The following is a 17,729-nucleotide window of genomic DNA, read 5'->3' on the forward strand; positions in this document are numbered from 1 at the left end:
TGACGTCACTCTTGTCACACATGTTCATATATTGCAACATACAGTAGTGTAGACAGTACAGTATAAATGGAAGGCACATGTTCATACTCACTAATGGGAACGTTACCTACTAATACCAGTTATTCCACCTGTTTGGAAACGTGTCAAATCATCACAACCGCAGTTAAAGCGCATTAAAAGCACAGACATTCGCTAGCAGCACCGGCAGCGTGGACATATTTGAGTAGTCAGCAGCATGCATGCCGACACTGATTCAACTCCCTCCCTCTTTATGTGACGTCACGAAAGGCGTGGTTTATTTTCCAGCCAATAGCCGCCGCACTTGTGCGGGTTCGTCTTCCGCGCGTTCGCCCAATAGCAGTGCTCGCCACCGACAAGGGCGTGTCCAGTTATGGCGTTTATATTATTAGTTTATTATTTCTTCGGTCAGTGGTCAACAAAATAAACAAACAGTTGTACATTCATAAATTGAAAATGTTGCAGAAGTTGAACACTTATTGCGCCTAACCCTATAAACAATGTCAGATACAAGGTATATCATATGACGGGACAAATGTGTGCTTTGTTTTAAAGATTTGGATTTACACTGTATGAAAACATTTTTGAAAAGGAATTTTACCTTTGCAACCTCATTATACTATTGGCTAAGTTTTATATTCATAAATATAAGTTTCTCAATACTTAACCTGTTTTTTTGTGCCTTTAAAAAATATTTAGAACTCCACTATAAAACACTCTCTACCTCTAACAACCAAAAAGCCGTGAAAACGATGATGCTGTGTTCCAAATTTAAGTTATTTACTGAAATTGAGTGAGCCTATGACTTTGCACTTTGTTTATATACAAACCCCGTTTCCATATGAGTTGGGAAATTGTGTTAGATGTAAATATAAACGGAATACAATGATTTGCAAATCATTTTCAACCCATATTCAGTTGAATATGCTACAAAGACAACATATTTGATGTTCAAACTGATAAACTTTTTTTTTTTTTTTGCAAATAATCATTAACTTTAGAATTTGATGCCAGCAACACGTGACAAAGAAGTTGGGAAAGGTGGCAATAAATACTGATAAAGTTGAGGAATGCTCATCAAACACTTATTTGGAACATCCCACAGGTGAACAGGTAAATTGGGAACAGGTGGGTGCCATGATTGGGTATAAAAGTAGATTCCATGAAATGCTCAGTCATTCACAAACAAGGATGGGGCGAGGATCACCACTCTGTCAACAAATGCGTGAGCAAATTGTTGAACAGTTTAAGAAAAACCTTTCTCAACCAGCTATTGCAAGGAATTTAGGGATTTCACCATCTACGGTCCGTAATATCATCAAAGGGTTCAAAGAGTCTGGAGAAATCACTGCACGTAAGCAGCTAAGCCCGTGACCTTCGATCCCTCAGGCTGTACTGCATCAACAAGTGACATCAGTGTGTAAAGGATATCACCACATGGGCTCAGGAACACTTCAGAAACCCACTGTCAGTAACTACAGTTGGTCGCTACATCTGTAAGTGCAAGTTAAAACTCTCCTATGCAAGGCGAAAACCGTTTATCAACAACACCCAGAAACGCAGTTGGCTTCGCTGGGCCGGAGCTCATCTAAGATGGACTGATACAAAGTGGAAAAGTGTTCTGTGGTCTGACGAGTCCACATTTCAAATTGTTTTTGGAAACTGTGGACGTCGTGTCCTCCGGACCAAAGAGGAAAAGAACCATCCGGATTGTTCTAGGCGCAAAGTTGAAAAGCCAGCATCTGTGATGGTATGGGGGTGTATTAGTGCCCAAGACATGGGTAACTTACACATCTTACACGCCATTAATGCTGAAAGGTACATACAGGTTTTGGAGCAACATATGTTGCCATCCAAGCAACGTTACCATGGACGCCCCTGCTTATTTCAGCAACGCAATGCCAAGCCACGTGTTACATCAACGTGGCTTCATAGTAAAAGAGTGCGGGTACTAGACTGGCCTGCCTGTAGTCCAGACCTGTCTCCCATTGAAAATGTGTGGCGCATTATGAAGCCTAAAATACCACAACGGAGACCCCCGGACTGTTGAACAACTTAAGCTGTACATCAAGCAAGAATGGGAAAGAATTCCACCTGAGAAACTTAAAAAATATGTCTCCTCAGTTCCCAAACGTTTACTGAGTGTTGTTAAAAGGAAAGGCCATGTAATACAGTGGTGAACATGCCCTTTCCCAACTACTTTGGCACGTGTTGCAGCCATGAAATTCTAAGTTCATTATTATTTGCAAAAAAAAAAAAAAGTTTATGATTTTGAACATCAAATATCTTGTCTTTGTAGTGCATTCAACTGAATATGGGTTGAAAAGGATTTGCAAATCATTGTATTCCGTTTATATTTACATCTAACACAATTTCCCAACTCATATGGAAACGGGGTTTGTATATATATATATATATATATATATATATATATATATATATATATATATATATATATATATATATATATATATATATATATATATATATATATATCAGTGGCGTGCGGTGAGGTTGATGTCTGGTGAGGCACGACTGCATCATCACAGTCAAATTTAAAAACATATAAACCTGCAGTGCAGGTGTACCTAATGTTGTGTCCCTGCGGTCGTTCGCGGCTCCTGCAGCGCGAGCATTGTTGTTTTTGCACTTTTTGGCTTCTTGTTAAGTAACTTTTTTTGGGTGGATTCGGTCTTGCACGTGGAGGGTTTGGGTGTGGGCTTTGGTTGGTGTGGCCGCGGCGCTCCCGTCGGGCGGTGCATTCTGCGGCGGAGGTGCTTGGCACCAGGAGGCGGGGTTATGAGACGAGCCTCACACAGTGCGTCTCCGCAGCAGATTTATGATCGCTCAGCACTAAAAATACGTTACACACATACAGTTGTTGACAAAATACACTGTACATTATATACCTCAGCTAACTAAACTATGGAAATGTATAATATAATTCAAATAGCAATACAGTCTCACTGCACAGCAGGCCAGCAGTTAGCCGAGTCGCAATCCATGGTGAGGCACAAGTGCCTCATCTGGCTGCTGATCACCGCACCGTCTCTTCTCAGTATTTGAATAATATTAAAATAATCTAAAACTGGTGAAGTTAAATGGAAAATAACTTTAGTATAATCACTGGATACATATAACAATTTAATTAATTTTTTTTTCTTTTTCTTTTTTTTTTCTTTCCATGATGGCAGGTGAGGCCCCGCCTCCCCTGCCTCTAGTGACTGCACGCCACTGATATATATATATATATATATATATATATATATATATATATATATATATATATATATCAGTGGCGTGCGGTGAGGTTCATGTCAGGTGAGGCACTGACTTCATCACAGTCAAATTTACAAACTTATGAACCCTAAAGAGTATCTTATTCACCATTTGATTGGCAGCAGTTAACGGGTTATGTTTAAAAGCTCATACCAGCATTCTTCCCTGCTTGGCACTAAACATCAAGGGTTGGAATTGGGGGTTAAATCACCAAAAATTATTCCCAGGCACGGCGCCGCTGCTGCCCACTGCTCCCCTCACCTCACAGGGGGTAAACAAGGGGATGGGTCAAATGCAGAGGACAAATTTCACCACACCTAGTGTGTGTGTGACAATCATTGGTACTTTAACTTAACTTTAACTTTACACTTACAAACTGTAGCACACAAAAAAGCACATTTAATAAAAAAAACGTTATTATGGTCTTACCTTTACTTATAAGTGCGGGAGCAGTGGTGTTCGTGTTGGAAGAGTTGTGAATGAATGAAATATGAAATCCGTGCTGCAGTCTGCAGGTGTACCTAATGTTTTGTCCCTGTTCACGGCTCCTCCGGCGCGCCGCACGAGCATTGTTGTTTTTGCACTTTTTGGCTTCTTGTTAAGTGACTTTTTTTTGGGTGGATTCGGTCTTGCATGTGGAGGGCTTGGGTGTGGGCTTTGGTTGGTGTGGCCGCAGCGCTCCCGTCGGGCGGTGCATTCTGCGGCGGAGGTGCTTGGCACCAGGAGGCGGGGTTATGAGACGAGCCTCTCACAGTGCGTCTTCGCAGCAGTATTATGATCGCTCAGCACTAAAAATACGTTACACACATACAGTTGTTGACAAAATACACTGGACATTATATACCTCTGCTAACTAAACTATGGAAATGTATAATATAATTCATATAGCAATACGGTCTCACTGCACAGCAGGCCAGCAGTTAGCCGAGTCATTGCGCACAATCCATGTTGAGGCACAACGCAGTGACGCTGCTGATCACCGCACCGTCTCTTCTCAGTATTTGAACGGCAAATGTGAAAATAAAAATAAAAATAATCTAAAACTGGTGAAGTTAAATGGAAAATAACTTTAGTATAATCACTGGATACATATAACAATTTAATTATTTTTTTTTTCTTTCCATGATGGCAGGTGAGGCCGTGCCTCCCCTGCCTCTAGTGACTGCACGCCACTGATATATATATATATATATATATATATATATATATATATATATATATATATATATATATATATATATATATATATATATATATATATATATATATATATGTATGTGTGGGAAAAAATCACAAGACTATTTCATCTCTACAGGCCTGTTTCATGAGGGGTTTCCTCAATCCTCAGGAGATTTCCTCCTGAGGATTGAGGAAAACCCTCATGAAACAGGCCTGTAGAGATGAAATAGTCTTGTGATTTTTTCCCACACATACATATTACGCTCTACCACGGTATCGAGCACTATTTTTGGATAATCTAATTAAGACATATATATATATATATATATATATATATATATATATATATATATATATATATATATATATATATATATATATATATATATATATATATATATATATAGTATTCTATTTAAGTTACTTTGAATTTACAACCCCCTGGCGCTGCTTTGTACTGTTTTTGTATTTACTTTGTTTATTATTTTCAACTGTTTGTAAATGTTGAAATTTATAAAGTTTTATTTAAAAAAAAAAAAAAAGTGTTCTTCATGAGAATCCTTTATAAAGCTTCCAAAACATTTTGATAATCTTTGCTGACATACTTGGAAAATTGCATTTTAAATTAAAAAAAAAAAACCGGTTAAAAAAAAAAACAAGGTATATGACGGCACGAAAGGCGTGGTTTATTTTCAGCCAATAGCTGCCGTACTTGTGCGGGCTCGTCTTCCGCGCGTTCGCCCAATAGCAGCGCTCGCCACCGACAAGGGCGTGTCCAGTTATGGCGTCAGCGTCCACGGCGTTAACGTCGATGACAACACAGCATCAAGCATCAAGCTAGCAGGCGGTGTTTCCTCACCTCGCATCGCGTCTTCGTCTACCCGCACATGAACGGCCATGTCCGCGGCCGACTGGTACGCTCACAAGTCGCTCGGGGACGGCCTCTTCTGGATCCAGGAGCGGTTCTACCAGTCGCAGAACCGCGCCAACATATGGCTGCTGCGCGGCTCCCACCAGGACGTGGTGATCGACACGGGACTCGGCTTGAGGAGCCTGCCGGACTACATCGACGCCATGGGCTTGCTGGGCAAAGACCCGCAGAGGAAGAACCCGCTGCTGGCCGTCGCCACCCACGCCCACTTCGACCACGCGGGGGGCCTGCATCAGTTCCAACAGGTGGGCGTCCACAGCGCGGAGGTGGAGGCTCTGGCGAACGGGGACAACTACGAGACGGTCACCTGGCTGAGTGACCGGGAGATCGCCGAGGCTCCCAGCCCGGGATGGAGGGCCCGCCACTACCGAGTGAAGGCGGTGCAGCCCACGCACATCCTGCAGGAAGGTAGGACACGCAGCTCGTAAAAGAGATGTACTCACCCATCCATTCATCTTCCCTACCTCTTTTGAGCTGGAGCCTATCCCAGCTGGACTGGTTGTCAGTATATACAAGCTACATTTTTCTATACCACTAGCACTCACTGCTGTCAAGTGTCAGCTGGAGCCTATCCCAGTACAGGGTGATCGGCGATGAAATCCTCCCATCGTTCCAAAATCTACACTAATCATTAGTGTTCCGTATGAGCTGGAACCTATCCAAGTTGACTTTGTGCTAGAAGCGGGGCACGCCCCACACTTGGTTGCCAGGCAAGCACAGACGCAGATCCATCAATTGTCACGCCAGACTGTCCTAGTTATCGAGGCGGCGAGCTGGAGCCTATCCCAGCTGGAATTGGGCTAAAGGCTTAAGGCAGTGTACACCTTGAACTGGTCGCCCACCAACCACAGGGCACATATAGACAGGCTACTATTTTTTATATCAAGTCTCTGCATTGGCGTTACAGGTGAGCTGGAGCCTATCCCAGCTGACATTGGGCTAAATGCATTGTACACCTTGGACTGGTCGCCCGCCAACCACAGGGCACATATAGACGGGCTACTATTTTTTTTTATATCAAGTCTCTGCATTAGCGTTAAAGGTGAGCTGGAGCCTATCCCAGCTGACATTGGGCTAAATGCAGTGTACACTTTAAACTGGTCGCCCGCCAACCACAGGGCACATATAGACAGGCTACTATTTTTTATATCAAGTCTCTGCATTAGCGTTACAGGTGAGCTGGAGCCTATCCCAGCTGACATTGGGCTAAATGCATTGTACACCTTGGAGTGGTCGCCCGCCAACCACAGGGCACATATAGACAGGCCACTATTTTTTATATCAAGTCTCTGCATTAGCGTTACAGGTGAGCTGGAGCCTATCCCAGCTGACATTGGGCTAAATGCAGTGTACACTTTAAACTGGTCGCCCGCCAACCACAGGGCACATATAGACAGGCTACTATTTTTTATATCAAGTCTCTGCATTAGCGTTACAGGTGAGCTGGAGCCTATCCCAGCTGACATTGGGCTAAATGCATTGTACACCTTGGACTGGTCGCCCGCCAACCACAGGGCACATATAGACAGGCTACTATTTTTTATATCAAGTCTCTGCATTAGCGTTACAGGTGAGCTGGAGCCTATCCCAGCTGACATTGGGCTAAATGCATTGTACACCTTGGACTGGTCGCCCGCCAACCACAGGGCACATATAGACAGGCCACTATTTTTTATATCAAGTCTCTGCATTAGCGTTACAGGTGAGCTGGAGCCTATCCCAGCTGACATTGGGCTAAATGCAGTGTACACTTTAAACTGGTCGCCCGCCAACCACAGGGCACATATAGACAGGCTACTATTTTTTATATCAAGTCTCTGCATTAGCGTTACAGGTGAGCTGGAGCCTATCCCAGCTGACATTGGGCTAAATGCATTGTACACCTTGGACTGGTCGCCCGCCAACCACAGGGCACATATAGACAGGCTACTATTTTTTATATCAAGTCTCTGCATTAGCGTTACAGGTGAGCTGGAGTTTATCTCAGCTGACATTGGTCTAAAGATAGTGTACACCTTGGACTGGTCGCCCGCCAACCACAGGGCACATAGAGACAGGCCACAATTTTTAATATGTCAAGTCTCTGCATTAGTGTTACAGGTGAGCTGGAGCCTATCCCAGCTGACATTGGGCTAAAGGCAGTGTTACACCTTGGACTGGTCGCCCGCCAACCACAGGGCACATATAGACAGGCCACTATTTTGTATATAAATTTTCTGCATTAGCGTTACAGGTGAGCTGGAGCCTATCCCAGATGACATTGGGCTAAAGGCAGTGTTACACCTTGGACTGGTCGCCCGCCAACCACAGGGCACATATAGACAGGCCACTATTTTGTATATAAATTCTCTGCATTAGCGTTACAGGTGAGCTGGAGCCTATCCCAGATGACATTGGGCTAAAGGCAGTGTACACCTTGGACTGGTCGCCCGCCAACCAAAGGGCACATATAGACAGGCTAATATTTTATTATATCAAGTCTCTGCATTAGCGTTACAGGTGAGCTGGAGCCTATCCCAGCTGACATTGGGCTAAAGGCAGTGTACACCTTGGACTGGCCACCCGCCAACCACAGGGCACATATAGACAGGCTACTATTTTTTATATCAAGTCTCTGCATTAGTGTTACAGGTGAGCTGGAGCCTATCCCAGCTGACATTGGGCTAAATGCAGTGTACACCTTGGACTGGTCGCCCGCCAACCACAGGGCACATATAGACAGACAACTATTTTATTTTAATATCAAGTCTCTGCATTAGCGGTACAAGTGAGCTGGAGCCTATCCCAGCTGACATTGGGCTAAATGCAAGTGTACACCTTGGACTGGTCGCCCGCCAACCACAGGGCACACATAGACAAGCTACTATTTTTTATATCAAGTCTCTGAATTAGCGTTACAGGTGAGCTGGAGCCTATCCCAGCTGACATTGGGCTAAAGGCAGTGTACACCTTTGATTGGTCGCCCGCCAACCACAGGGCACATATAGACAGGCCACTATTTTATTTTATGTCAAGTCTCTGCATTAGCGTTACAGGTGAGCTGGAGCCTATCCCAGCTGAGTTGGCGTGGAGTACACCCTGGATTGGTCGCCAGCCAACCAATGACTCAGATCCATTCACCTGTCCGTTTTCTATACAGCTTGTACTTATTGTTGTCACAGGTGAGCTGGAGTCTACCCCAGCTGACTTAAAGCTGGAGGCGAGGTACATTTTGGACTGTTCACAGCCAATCCATCCTTTTATAAACTGATGGTCCTCATTATTGTCACAGATAAGCTGGAGTCTACCCCAGCTGACTTAGGCAAGGGGCTGGGTTTTGCCTGAACTAGACCGCCATCCATATTCTACACGTCTTGTCCTCATAGGCTGGAGTCTATCCCAGCGGACTCGCATACAGACACACACATAAATAAAGAAGATCCGGGGACGTGTAAAGAATGTGTACAGGTGACAAAGCCCACAAAAGTGAGGTTGTCCATGATGATGTCACTTTGCTTCGTCACGGTGCTGCAGTGCAGGTGCGCCATACCATCAGTCATTCCTACCTGACTGACGTCATCATCATCATCATCTTGGCCAATCACGTGTCTCCTGTGTAGGTGACGTCATCAACCTGGGGGACCGGCAGCTGACGGTGCTTCACATGCCGGGTCACTCCAGGGGCAGCATCTGCCTCCACGACGGCGACAACAAGCTGCTGTTCAGCGGTGACGTGGTGTACGACGGCGCCATGATCGACTGGCTGCCGTACAGCCACGTCAGCGACTACGTCAGCAGCTGCGAGCGTCTGGTGGGCCTGGTGGACAGCGAGCAGGTAGAGCTTTTAACAACTCGCTATTGCTCAAACCGCACAATTGGGGTCCTCCCGCGGGGCAAATAAGTATTTTCTGCAAGTAAAAACACGATTCGCAATGAAAATAAATAAATAAATGAAATTTTTTTCTGAAAGTAAAAAAACGATTGGCATGTGGGAACAATTTTTCAAGTAAAAAATTATTCAGACGTAAAAAAAAACAAAAACATTTGCAAGTAAAAAAAAATTCTTAAGTAAAAAAAAAACCTATTATATGCAAGTAAAAAAAACGTTTTATATGCAATTTACAAAAAACACGATTCACAAATAAACATTTTTTTTCTGGGAGTAAAAAAACAGTTTGCCAATTTTTTTTAACTATTTGCTGCGGGTAAAAACAAAATTTGGAAACAAAATAACTATTTTCTGCAAGAAAAAAACTTTTTTATTTGCAAATTAAAAAAACAAAACCACTTTTTTCAATTAATACCCTAATTCGCAAGTAAAAAAAACAACAATTTATTTAAATTTAAAAAACAACTTGCAAATTAAAAAAAAAAATTCTGCAAGTAAAGAAACTATTTGCATGTGGAAAAAAAAATGTATTCAAAAGTGGGAAAAAAAAAACTTTTTCAAGTAAAAAAAAGTTATTCGGATGTAAAAAAAATATTTTGCAAGTAAAAAATAATTTGTAAGTAAAAAACAAAACAATTTCATGCAAGTAAAAAAAAATATTCGGAAGTAGAAAGAAAAACAATTATATGCAAGTAACAAAACACGATTCACAAGTAAAAAATTTTTTTCTGCAAGTAAAAAAAGTATTTGCAAATTTTAAAAACTATTTGCTGCGGGTAAAAAACACGATTTGCAAACAAAATAAGTATTTTCTGCAAGAAAAAAATATTTGCAAATTAAAACATTTTTTTCAATTAAAAACCTAATTCATAAGTAAAAACATTTTTTTTTTACTTCAATTAAAAAAACAATTTGCAAATAAAAAAACAATTTTCTGCAAATGAAGAAACTATTGGCAAATAAAAATAAAATTCTGCAAGTAAAAACACGATTCGCATGTGGAAAAATATTTTCCAGGAAAAAAAATATATTCAAAAGTGAAAATAAAAAATACTCGAGTAAAAAAAATGATTCAAATGTAAAAAAAAAAAAAAAAAAATTGTAAAAAAATAAACATTTGCAAATTAAAAAAAACATTTTTTGCAGGTTAAAACACCCATCCATCTTCTTCCGCTTATCCGAGGTCGGGTCGCGGGGGTAGCAGCCTAAGCAGGGAAGCCCAGACTTCCCTCTCCCCAGCCACTTCGTCCAGATCCTCCCGGGGGATCCCGAGGCGTTCCCAGGCCAGCCGGGAGAGATAGTCTTCCCAACGTGTCCTGGGTCTCCCCCGTGGCCTCCTACCGGTCGGACGTGTCCGAAACACCTCCCCAAGGAGGCGTTTGGGTGTCATCCTGACCTGATGCCCGAACCACCTCATCTGGCTCCTCTCGATGTGGAGGAGCAGCGGCTTTACTTTGAGCTCCTCCCGGATGGCAGAGCTTCTCACCCTATCTCTAAGGGAGAGCCCCGCCACCCGGCGGAGAAAACTCATTTTGGCTGCTTGTACCCGTGATCTTGTCCTTTCGGTCATAACCCAAAGCTCATAACCATAGGTGAGGATGGCAACGTAGATCGACCGGTAAATTGAGAGCTTTGCCTTCTTGCTCAGCTCCTTCTTCACCACAACGGATCGATACAGCGTCCGCATTACTGAAGATGCCGCACCGATCCGCCTGTCGATCTCACGATCCACTCTTCCCTCACTCGTGAACAAGACTCCGACGTACTTGAACTCCTCCACTTGGCCCAGGGTCTCCTCCCCAACCCGGAGATGGCACTCCACCCTTTTCCGGGCGAGAACCATGGACTCGGACTTGGAGGTGCTGATTCCCATCCCCGTCGCTTCACACTCGGCTGCGAACAGATCCAGTGAGAGCTGAAGATCCTGGCCAGATGAAGCCATCAGGACCACATCATCTGCAAAAAGCAGAGACCTAATCCAGCAGCCACCAAATCGGATCCCCTCAACGCCCTGACTGCGCCTAGAAATTCTGTCCATAAAAGTTATGAACAGAATCAGTGACAAAGGGCAGCCTTGGCGGAGTCCAACCCTCACTGGAAACGGGTCCGACTTACTGCCGGCAATGTGGACCAAGCTCTGACACTGATCATATAGGGAGTGGACTGCCACATTCAGACAGTCCGATACCCCATACTCTCTGAGCACTCCCCACAGGACTTCCCGAGGGACACGGTCGAATGCCTTCTCCAAGTCCACAAAGCATTTCTAGACTGGTTGGGAAAACTCCCATGCACCCTCAAGGACTCTGCCGAGAGTATAGAGTCGGTCCACAGTTCCACGACCAGGACGAAAACCACACTGTTCCTCCTGAATCCGAGGTTCGACTATCCGGCGTAGCCTCCTCTCCAGTACACTTGAATAGACTTTACCGGGAAGGCTGAGGAGTGTGATCCCACGATAGTTGGAACACACCCTCCGGTTCCCCTTTTTAAAGAGAGGAACCACCACCCCGGTCTGCCAATCCAGAGGTACCGCCCCGGATGTCCACGCGATGTTGCAGAGTCTTGTCAACCAAGACAGCCCCACAGCATCCAGAGCCTTAAGGAACTCCGGGCGGATCTCATCCACCTCCGGGGCCTTGCCACCGAGGAGGTTTTTAACTACCTCAGCAACCTCAGCCCCAGCAATAGGAGAGCCCACCACAGATTCCCCAGGCACTGCTTCCTCATAGGAAGACGTGTTGGTGGGATTGAGAAGGTCTTCGAAGTATTCCCTCGTGTAAAAACACGATTTGCAAATAAAAAAAACATTTCTGCAAGAAAAAAATATATATATTTGAATGAAGTAAAACTTGATTTGGAAGTAAACAAAACTATTTTGTGAAAGTAAAAAAAACAAGTCGCAAATATTAATAACATCTTATGCAAATAAAAAAACAATTCACAAGTTAAAAAATATATTATATAAATCACAAAATTATGAATCGATTTAGAATCGCAATGAATCGTGATCCCGATGTGAATCTTATTTTTTGTGCACCCCTGTGTTACACTATTTTGCATGTGTTTCTTATGCTTCACTGACAATGTTTTTGTCTTATTAATTATTTTATCGTATCTAATTTTTATATCTGTTTTAATGGCTGTTTTAAATATTGGTTTGTACTGTCGCACTTTAAGATTTATTTGAATAAAAAGTGCGTAACAAACAAAAGCTATAGTTATTTAAGATTTCTGGGAGGCACTGTGGCACCCTACTCTATTCAGCGGTCCTTGAACGCGCCGTAAAAACACCATTTATCGATCACTCTGTTCTAAGAGAGCAGCTTGTAGGTTCAACGTGCACAAATAAATAACTAATGTGTTTATAAAAGTTCAGCATGTGTTTCTTAATGGGGAAAAACGTTAATGTTAGCATTTAAGCTAGCGCCAGTCAGTCTGAGAGTTTATTTAAAGTGCAGTTATCAATCACAGTTTTTCCATCATTTTACATTAAAGCTGTAATACTAATCGCCGGGAGTTTTATGATTTATATGCTTTATCGTTACATCCCTAATGGTGTTGTCCCGATACCAATACTTTGGTACCGGTACCAAAATGTATTTCGATACTTTTCGGTACTTTTCTAATTAAAGGGTACCACAAAAATGGCATTATATTGGCTTTATTTTAGCAAAAAATCTTAGGGTACATTAAACATATGTTTCTTATGGGGACGGGGTGGCGAAGTGGGTAGAGTGGCCGTGCCAGCAATCGGAGGGTTGCTGGTTACTGGGGTTCAATCCCCAACTTCTACCATCCTAGTCATGTCCGTTGTGTCCTTGGGCAAGACACTTCACCCTTGCTCCTGATGGCTGCTGGTAGCGCCTTGCATGGCAGCTCCCTCCATCAGTGTGTGAATGTGGAAATAGTGTCAAAGCGCTTTGAGTACCTTGAAGGTAGAAAAGCGCTATACAAGTATGTCAAGAAGCATCTCAGTAATAAATAAAGCAAAGCAGGTTCTGGATCACAAATCACTCCACATTCTTTACTGTTCATTAGTTTTACCATATTTAACCTACTGTGTGGAAGTCTGGGGGAATAATTATAAAAGCTCATTAAATTCAATAACTATACTTCAGAAAAGAGCTGTACGGATCATCAACAAGGTTGGATATCTGGACCATACTCACTCACTATTCTTACAGTCAAAAATATTGAAATTTAATGATATTATTTTGTATCAAACTGCACAAATAATGTATAAAGCCAAAATAAATAAACTCCCAGGAAGCATTCAAAAATTGTTCAGCACACGAGAGGGCGGTTATAATTTAAGGGGGAATTTAAATTTCAAAATGCTTAGTTATAGAACGACCATTAAAAGTTTTTGTATTTCAATTTGTGGAGTGAAATTATGGAATGGTTTGAAGGATGAGTTAAAGCAATGTCCAAACATAAACCAGTTTAAAAAGAAGTATAAGTACATGGTATTCCAGAGGTACAGAGATGAAGAAGGGCTTTGATATTGGGTTGTTTGTGTTACAGAAGAGTGTGGGGCTGCCCATTGAGGCAGTGGTGTTGTTGTGGTGGCATCATACCATTTTCATGATCACTAGTGGTAACGATGTGGCTATGTATGTGTGTAGTGTGCATATGTATGTATATATCTATGATGTATGTACAGTATATACAAGTTCTTTGAGTTTGTACATTGAGTGAACAGGTAGTTCTAGCTCAGAGTAATTTATGATTTAAAGAAAAGGGGTGGGATTAAATAAGTGTAAACTTCTTCTCACTCCTTTTCAAATATGTAAAAAAAAAAGAAGGGAAAAAAAAAAGAAAAGAAAAAGAAAGTCCAATGCTCATTTGTTTTTGTTTTTTATTCTCCATTGTTTTTCATTTTGTTATAATGGCTGTTAAGGCTATAGCACTGTATTGGATCAGGCTTGCTCTTGTTTTTATGCATATTTGAAATAAAAATATATCAATCAATCAATCAAAACCCATTTATCATTTATTTATAGCAATTTTGTCCTTAAATAAAATAGTGAACATACTAGACAACTTGTCTTTTAGTAGTAAGTAAACTAACAAAGGCTCCTAATTAGTCTGCTGACATATGCAGTAACATATTGTGTCATTTTCCAGTCTATTATTTTGTCAACATTATTAAGGACAAGCTGTAAAATTTTATTATTAATCCACTTTTTCATTTACTGTTAACATCTGCTTACTTTCTCTTTTAACATGTTCTATGTACACTTCTGTTAAAATGTAATAATCATGTATTCTTCTGTTGTTTGGATACTTTACATTAGTTTTGGATGATACCAAGTAATTAGAAGAATCATACATTGGTCATATTTAAAGTCCTGGTGTGTCCAGGGACGTATTTCTTGAGTTTATAAACATAATATAATTTTTTTTAAAAACTAAAAAAGATTTTGTTATGCTAAAAAATGTTGACGTAATCGTAGTAGTATTGACTCGATACGCTCCTGTACTTGGTATCATTACAGTGTCAGGTGTAGATCCACCAATGGCGTTTGTTTACCGTATTTTCCGCACCATAAGCCGCACCTAAAAACCACAATTTTTCTCAAAAGCTGACAGTGCGGCTAATAACCCGGTGCGCCTTATATAATGATTAATATTAATATTTATTTTCATAAAGTTTAGGTCTCGCAACTACGGTAAACAGCCGCCATCTTTTTTCCTCATAGAAGAGGAAGCGCTTCTTCTTCTACGGTAAGCAACCGCTCCATAGAAGAGGAAGCGCTTCTTCTTCTACTGTAAGCAACCACCAAGGTGAGCACCCGCCCCCGTAGAAGAAGAAGCGCGCGGATACTACGTTTCATTTTGTTTGTGTGTTTCTGTAAAGACCACAAAATGTCTCCTACTAAGAGACACGCGTACAAGGTTCCACTGACTTTTGATATTCATGTGAACCGCACTGTGGATACAACGGGAACACGTACGGTGAATATTCGCACCACAGGCAATGAGAAGTCGTCCTTCACCGTGAGCTAGCTAGCTTGCCATGCTAACGGCCAGAAACTTTCACCCACGGTGATATTCAAAAGGAAGACCTTGCCAAAAGAGAACTTTCCAGCCGGCGTCATCATAAAAGCTAACTCGAAGGGATGGATGGATGAAGAAAAGATGAGCGAAGACACCGGGTGACTTTTTTCACGCAGCTACGTCCCTGTTGATCTACGACTGCATGCGCGTCCACTTCACAGATGGTGCCAAAAAACAAGTGAAGCACACCGAAGAAGAATAATTCGATGGATTTGTGGATGAGTAATAACTTCAGAAAGTGAGCTTTGAATGTTTATTTTGTGTGTTGTGTGACACTAACGTATGAGCAACGTTGAGTTATTGATGTTGCTATTGCTCTGCACTATTTTGAGTGTTACTATTTTTGTGATTGCACATTTGCACATTACATTTTGGGAGTGAACAGAATTGTTAGAACGCTGGTTTGTAATATATTATTAAAGTTTGACTGACCTATCTGACTGTTTTGTTGACATTCCCTTTAGCGTAGCGTAGGTGCGGCTAATAGCACGGGGCGGCTAATAGGTAAACAAAGTTTTGAAATATGCCGTTCATTGAACGTGCGGCTAATAACACGGGGCGCCTTATGGTGCGGAAAATACGGTACATTGTGACTAGGGCTGCAACAACTAATCGATTAAATCGAATAAAATCGATTATAAAAATAGTTGCAGATTAATTTAGTCATCGATTTGTTGGATCTATGCTATGCGCATGCGCAGAGGCAATTTTTTATTCGTTTATTTTTTTAAATTTTATTTATAAACTGCAACATGTACAAACAGCTGAGAAACAATAATCTAAATAAGTATGGTGCCAGTATGCTGTTTTAAAAAAAATAAAATACCGTAAAGGATAGAAATGTAGTTTGTCTCTTTTATCCGATTATTAATCGATTAATTGAAGTAATAATCGACAGATTAATCGATTATCAAATTAATCGTTAGTTGCAGCCCTAATTGTGACGCTGGTGAGCTACGGTGTGTAGTGAAGCATGTTTAGCTATTCCTCGTCCTGCAGGGATGATATTTGTAAGAAACTTACTTTATTTGTCGCCATGGAGACGAGGATTAGTGATTTAGAAGTAGCTAAAGCACTGCAGACTGCGGTTGGACTATAGCCGCTAGCTAGCTAGCTAGCCATGTCTTAAAGCACCTCTTCCTGAGGGCGTTTCAGTTTTATAACTTCACCTTTATCTTTAGTTTTTAGGCCAAAATGCGTCCGTTTTCCCTTTTCTGTTTACACACTGTGTCTGCATGTAAGTACTCAGTGATTGTGCGCTGCCAAACATGCTCCTCTGCTTGTAAAACCAGCAATGTCACGACGACGGAGGGGGTGGAGGGTGGGATACCGGTACTTTTTAGAGGCGGTATTGTACCGAATATGATTCATTAGTATCGCGGTACTATACTAGTACCGTACAACCCTAATTCCTACTCGAAGCATGAATGTATTTACGTGCACAGTTGACTAAGGATGTGTTTAATCATGTCTGTGGACCAGGTGGACCAGGTGCTGCCAGGACATTACCACACGTTCGGTGCCAAGCGCCTTCACCGCATCGCCACCCAGTACATCGACAAAGCGGGAACCTGCCCGGCCAAGTTGTCCACGTGGGCGTGGAGCACTGTGGCCGGGGTGGCGCTCAGGGCGTCTTACCCACGGAGCGTCTGCTGAGTGATTTTGACAAGAAGAACTACAGTATATATCTGTAAGTTACACGAGGAATCTTATTACAATATTGCCAAATGTTCACCATAAAATAATAATAATCAACATTATATGAAGCCGACTATATAAAGCACTGATCAATGTGATTCTATTATTATATGTTTTTTGTTTTGTTTGTATTGAAAGCACAAGATACAACACAGCACTGATGTATTGAAGCAAAGTAGTACTGTATGTTTCTGCATACTGCACGTGCACCACTGCAGGACTCTACTACCTCTCATGTTTGCAACCATGCTTGTACTACTACCACTTTCAACACTGACAATAAAGCCTGCATCCTGCCTGCTGCAAGACGTCCTTTACTCACCTTTCATCTTCACATCATACGCCCTCTCCCGTGGGGTTTGTTGCCAGGCGACAACATAGAGAATACTTTTAGCAACAATCATGTGCAACGCCCTTTTTGTAGCTTTAAGTGTTTGTATTAGGGCTGGTCGTTGCCAAGTACTTCACGACACGCATCTAATGGGCCGGACCATGGCGTAATCACACAAAAAAAGCTTGGGCTTTTGTAAATATTTGATTGTTTCATTTAAATACGGCGTCATAAAGTTCAATTTTGCAGTCAAAGTTTAACAACTAGGTTGTTTGAATCAAATTATGAATGTGCAACAGAACCTACACCCCTTTGCAAAAATGCAAAATGATCAATTTCTTCTGGTAGCAGCATACCGAGCA

At 41.9% G+C, this 17,729-nt stretch overlaps 2 protein-coding genes across 3 annotated transcripts in view; one reads left to right on the forward strand and one right to left on the reverse strand.

Annotated features, from left to right (window-relative positions):
* The window catches only part of polr3g (polymerase (RNA) III (DNA directed) polypeptide G), a 48,955-nt gene extending 48,692 nt beyond the window's left edge, over positions 1-263 (reverse strand). Inside the window, exon 1 of one of the 2 annotated variants that reach the window (XM_062025441.1) lies at positions 107-263. The gene's annotated coding sequence lies outside the window, so the exon portion shown is untranslated. Of the gene's footprint in view, positions 1-91 lie in introns of both variants that reach the window. The other variant, XM_062025440.1, reaches the window with a different exon arrangement.
* Positions 264-5,222: 4,959 nt separating this feature from the next.
* On the forward strand, positions 5,223-17,358 carry mblac2 (metallo-beta-lactamase domain containing 2). The gene is made up of 3 exons (XM_062024203.1): positions 5,223-5,815; positions 9,007-9,221; positions 16,821-17,358. The coding sequence occupies exons 1-3, from the start codon at positions 5,374-5,376 to the stop codon at positions 16,992-16,994; spliced, it is 831 nt and encodes a 276-aa protein (XP_061880187.1). The 5' UTR covers positions 5,223-5,373; the 3' UTR covers positions 16,995-17,358.
* The last annotated feature ends 371 nt before the right edge of the window (positions 17,359-17,729 follow it).

The sequence above is a fragment of the Entelurus aequoreus genome, linkage group LG17 (genome assembly GCF_033978785.1).
Source record: "Entelurus aequoreus isolate RoL-2023_Sb linkage group LG17, RoL_Eaeq_v1.1, whole genome shotgun sequence".
Lineage (NCBI taxonomy): Eukaryota > Metazoa > Chordata > Actinopteri > Syngnathiformes > Syngnathidae > Entelurus > Entelurus aequoreus.

What these genes read in the sequence shown, in the direction of transcription:
- mblac2 (XM_062024203.1), top strand. Translation starts at nt 5,374, where the DNA reads ATGTCCGCGGCCGACTGGTACGCTCACAAGTCGCTCGGGGACGGCCTC. An exon ending in CACGCACATCCTGCAGGAAG is followed by an intron (nt 5,816 to 9,006) that starts GTAGGACACGCA and finishes TCTCCTGTGTAG; the next exon opens with GTGACGTCATCAACCTGGGG. An exon ending in GCCTGGTGGACAGCGAGCAG is followed by an intron (nt 9,222 to 16,820) that starts GTAGAGCTTTTA and finishes TCTGTGGACCAG; the next exon opens with GTGGACCAGGTGCTGCCAGG.